The sequence below is a fragment of the Rhamphochromis longiceps genome, linkage group LG11 (assembly GCF_057381845.1).
Source record: "Rhamphochromis longiceps isolate RC_006_pf linkage group LG11, R_longiceps_female_GT1.1, whole genome shotgun sequence".
Classification (NCBI taxonomy): Eukaryota; Metazoa; Chordata; class Actinopteri; order Cichliformes; family Cichlidae; genus Rhamphochromis; species Rhamphochromis longiceps.
In genome coordinates this window covers 39,065,001-39,070,000 of record NC_140567.1, presented here as the reverse complement: position 1 = coordinate 39,070,000, position 5,000 = coordinate 39,065,001, and the positions used below count along the sequence as shown (strand labels likewise).

At 46.4% G+C, this 5,000-nt stretch overlaps 1 protein-coding gene across 3 annotated transcripts in view; it reads right to left on the bottom strand.

The window, feature by feature from the left end:
- Positions 1 to 5,000, bottom strand: part of LOC146660023 (collagen alpha-6(VI) chain-like) — a 62,304-nt gene that overhangs the window by 20,381 nt on the left and 36,923 nt on the right. For all 3 annotated transcript variants that reach the window (XM_085424033.1, XM_085424032.1, XM_085424031.1), the window contains 3 exons: positions 2,813 to 2,866; positions 1,149 to 1,211; positions 6 to 71 (listed from right to left, as the gene is read on the bottom strand). In XM_085424033.1, coding sequence (XP_085280159.1) covers positions 6 to 71; positions 1,149 to 1,211; positions 2,813 to 2,866 — 183 coding nt within the window. The remainder of the gene's footprint in view (positions 1 to 5; positions 72 to 1,148; positions 1,212 to 2,812; positions 2,867 to 5,000) is intronic.

Genomic DNA, 5,000 nt, shown 5'->3' with positions numbered 1-5,000 from the left:
CTCACCGGCAGGCCGGGGTTTCCTGGGTCGCCTTTGGCTCCGGGCGAGGTGTTGTCGGCCCCCGGTTGTCCCTGTCAGAAGAAAGATGAAGCCACAGATTAAACAGTGAGCGTCCAGCTGTGGCCCAGCTGGGCTTCATGCAAACATTTATTAAAAACTTTGTGTCGGCAGACGGGCTGCGGTTACTCTGAGTGTGTGGTTCGGTCGCAGCTCGCCTCGCGTTAGCGCCGGCGTCAGCGAGGACCGCTCCAGAGTGCAGGATTACAGAGCGGGAATCCGCTGCCCTCGGTCCCGTTTGTGCCACATTAAAAACCCTCGTGGTGCTCAAACACTTGTAGTTGTCCTCCAAGGCGATAAACATAATATACCTGGATGCCCGTTTGATCATCGGAACACCGTTTCATGTTCCCACCTCACAGTTTAAGACTGTCTGCTTTTGGTTGGTGCAGCTTCGATGCTTCCTGCGCAGAAACATCCAGACTGAAGCTCTCACAGCTTCCTGTCTGAAGACAGATGCTCGTGCGAGCGTCTCATCTGTTTGTTTGTGTGTTTCACAATCACGCCGATGACTTTAACCATCTGCTCTGCATGCACAGATTAATACGCTCGTGTGTGACGGACATCCTGGCTGTCTGGGTTTCATCACAGTTTGCTATTAAAAGGCCCGACAGCTCAAAGCTTTGCTTCAATAAATACAGGAAAGAAGAAGAATGTGCACCCCCCCACACCCACGCCCCTTCCCCCTGTGGGACACTTCTGCCCCTCCCTGGGGTGAGGGTGCTTCTTGGTCCCGGGGTGCATGGCTGGATGTTCTGATGTGGTCGTTGGCCTGCTCTCTTGGTGGTTTGGGGGGCTGCTGTCTCTGTGCATCCTTTCATTCTACCCCTGCCTGTCTGTGCTATTGCACAGATAATAAGTCATAACTGAAATGAATAAATAAACATGAACTAGAGGAGCCTACATGTATCTGGTCTTGGAAAAGCAAAATGTGTTCGGCATCGCCGTGCATCCACATCACAGTTCAGAGTGCAGAAGCTGCCAGACGGGACAGGATATCAAAGAAGAAGAAATGTTGATGTAAGGAGGAGAGAAAAACAGTTCAGAGAGGAGGAGAGACGAGAGAAGACGAGGAAATGTTTGACACTCACCGGATCTCCTCTCAGTCCTTGCTGTCCTTTCACCCCCGTCTCCCCCGTAATTCCTGGGATACCCTAAGGACAACAGTTCAGCCCGTCAATATAAGCAAAGGTCAGAGGTCAGCAACCACCAGCATCATTCCTCTACTTTTAAAAAAAATCCCACTGTTTCGGATCATTACAGCCTTAGGACCCTACACCACCGGGCACAACATGTTCCATCTAAGCCTGAAGCCTGACTCTGTCATCCCCCATGTAGCCGGTGTATCAGAGAAACTCAGGAGAGTTTTCTCCAAGCATGACATCCCGGTGTATTTCAGACCCAGCAACACGCTCAGACACAAACTGGTTCACCCGAAAGACAAAACGCCAAAACACAGACTTAACAATGTGGTGTATGCTGTACAGTGCAGCGAGGAATGCTCAGACCTCTACATCAGAGAGACCAAACAGCCACTTCACAAGCGCATGGCACAACATAGAAGAGCCACCTCCACAGGACAAGACTCAGCAGTCCATCTGCATCTAAAGGTCAAAGGTCACTCTTTCGAGGATGCCAATGTTCACATTTTGGACAGAGAGGACAGATGGTTTGGAAGAGGAGTGAAAGAAGCATCTATGTCCACTGTGAGCGACCATCTTTGAACAGAGGCGGGGTTTACGACACCAACTCTCTGCCATCTATAATCCAGTTTTGAGATCCTTCCCAGACGCCTTAACGCCCACTCACATCCTGGGCCATCTGACCTCAGGACATCACATGATAAGGTGGGGCCAGGTTTCACAATGAGCTCACCCGAAACTCTGGCTGATTGGGACCCACGCCCAGTTTCCCACCTTGGCTCAGGCGATTAGAGGATCATCAGGGGGTCCTTTTGTCCCTCTGTGGGGGGATACTCCCACTAGGTTTATATCTGGGACTCTCCACCATTTGACCTTAGAACTGAAGAAGCTTCTCGCATGAGAGGTGAAACGTCTTCAAGCAACTTAAAGAAGTCCAGACGCTTTCCTTTGCAAGCTCCTTTGACTACGAGGACTGAGAACCTTCACAGACGGATCATTACAGCCTCATTTCTAAAGACACTGAGACGGCTTTACTGAAACTCACTAATGACATGATGCAGGTGGTTGTAGCTCAGCAACCTTTGACCCCTTTGATTGTCACACTCTCACTAACTGATCTGGCTGCTCTCAGGAGCCTCTCATCTTAAACTGACAGATGTTTCAGAACTGATGCTAACATCTGTACGTCCTCGTGCTAAGGCATCCCTCAGGGCTCAGTCCGGGTCTGTTTGCATCACACGTGTTAGCCGTGGGCTAGCTGCTATCTCCTTTCCTCCAGCTCAGTCCCGAGGTTCTCGTGTTCGGCTCTGACGGTTTCTTTAAGGAGGTCGGTCGTTACGTGAACAAACATTTGAAGTGTGCAGTATTTGAAATTTGCCATCCAATCATGTAAAATACCTTTTAGTTCACACTTTTTCTCCCACCTTTATCCCTGTGAGTCAATTTTAAATGTGCCTGTGTTTTTGTCCAAACAACCTCCAACGGTGCAAACCAAACCGCTGCCTCATTCTTGGTTCCCTTCTCTGACTCAGTGAAATTCAGAATTCATTTGAAAATTCTAGTATAAAGTACTGATATTAAAATAACATTATATAGTTTTTGTTTTCTTTTACCGGGTTGCCGAGGTGTCCTCTCTCTCCTCGGGCTCCATCCCGTCCCGTCACTCCCTGCCGACACAGAAACACAGGAATTCCATTAAGCATGGAAACCCCCCCAATCAGCTCCCTTCCTGAGACGCCCGCTCGTTTCCTCCACGATGAGGACAGAAACTCATCGGTGTCTCTCCATCAGTGAGTCAAATCTGAACCTTTGGATCATTGTCACCAGTGTTGGTCAAGTTACTTGAAAAAAGTAATCAGTAACTAATTACTGATTACTTCCCCAAAAAAGTAATCCCGTTACTTTACTGATTACTTATTTTCAAAAGTAATTAATTACTTAGTTACTTAGTTACTTTTTAAAAACACGATTTACACCCTGAAGAGGTGATAAAGTGACAGATCTTTCAGCCCAATTCTACTTTTTCTGCATAATCCATCATACAAAATGTAATCAGATGGAAAAGTCTCTTTTTAAAACTTGTTTTATTAGTTTTAATCTTTTAACTTTATGCATCAAGCAAAAATTTAATTATCTGCAACATTCTGACTGGAATAAATTAGTTTAACATTTAAACCTATTTTCTGCACATTCCAGCACATAAAATAAAATATTTTTGTGTTTACACTCAGTCTTTCAAATAGATGCAAGTAAAACACAGCAGACAATAAATAAAGTCAAAGACTCAGCGGTCCTGTTGCTCTATTTTCACCTGTAAAGCAGGAGTGGGGCAGGCGGAGGTTTACCCTGGTGCAGGTGTGCCGCGGTCAGTGGAAGAATCCGCGAGTTTCTCTGTGAGTTTCCCATTACGTCGTAGCTACTCGGTGCTTGTTGGAAGTTTAGGGGTTTTTCGCTGTAAAAAGAAGTTTTCTTCCCACGCACAGCGGACACTAATGTTTTTGTCACTTTTTATGGAATCAAACTCAAAGTAAGGTCAGTACTTCCACGCTTTAAACGCTGCACGCTCATACTCTCTCTGCACTCGATATATGATCCATTGTTGATCTGCACGCAGCTGTTGTCACGAACGTCGCACTCGCTTACGTCACTGTCATGAGACATTCTCGCAAAAAAATCATGGTTTTAGTAACGCAGTAACGCAGCGTTCCTACGGGAAAGTAACGGTAATCTAATTACCGTTTTTTGCAATAGTAATCCCTTACTTTACTATTTACTTGAAAAAAGTAATCAGATTACAGTAACGCGTTACTGCCCATCTCTGATTGTCACTGACTCTTCGGGCTGTTTACTAATAATTTTTTATGGTGGCGGTAATATGATCAACATTTGATGCATGATGAAAATGAAAGTTGACCGTCGAGGCAGGAAAAGCAGCGCGCCGACATGCCGGGTGTTGTACTCTCCGTGTTCACTGCCTCTGAGCTTTGAATGGCCGAGGGCCGTTTCAGAGAGCTGTGACGTCTGTGTGAGAGCTCGCCGACTTCATCTGTGCTGCAGCGTTATCAGGATGTTTGCAGCTGCCGGGGAACAAAGGAAGACTTTGGAAAAAGAGGGATCTGCCTCAGATAAATGATGTTTGTGATGGCAGCCGAGCGGAGAGTGAAACTACCCTGACTCAGTGCTGACATATGAGAGCAGTCAGCAGCTGTCTCTGTGGATGGACTGCAGCTGGTAGTCCTGAGCTCAGGAACCAGCTCTCCCAGTGCTGCCGGACCTGGACCACCAACACCAGCTGCAGCCCAACAGTTCAGCATTTCACTGCATATCGGACTGTGTATGACTGTGCATGTGACAAATAACATTTGAATTTGAGCTGGACACCAGAGTCTCTGCAGAGGCAGCCGTTGGCATCGACGACCAGCGTGATGGTTAGCAGAAATGGAACTTTCAAATTAAAAGCCCGGGGTCTGGCGCTTATCTTGCTGAGTGGATGAAAGACTAAAGGAAACGTAGCGGTGTTGATAACACATAAACGATGGTGTGATTTTGCTCATATGAACCTTTTACTTTGGGTTAACAGAGGACGCTGAGCCACCAGCAGCTATGACACAACATAATAATTTATCAAAGGTTTATTAAATATTTCATTGATGTTAAAATAATTATTCAGTAATGTTTAGTTACCAGTTTATTGGGAAAATAAACAAAGGAAGCAGAAATGTGGTGATTCGGTCGTTGGTGTGACTCAGGTTTCCCGTTATCTGTCATCATCCTTCCTGTTTATGCATCGCGATATCTCAC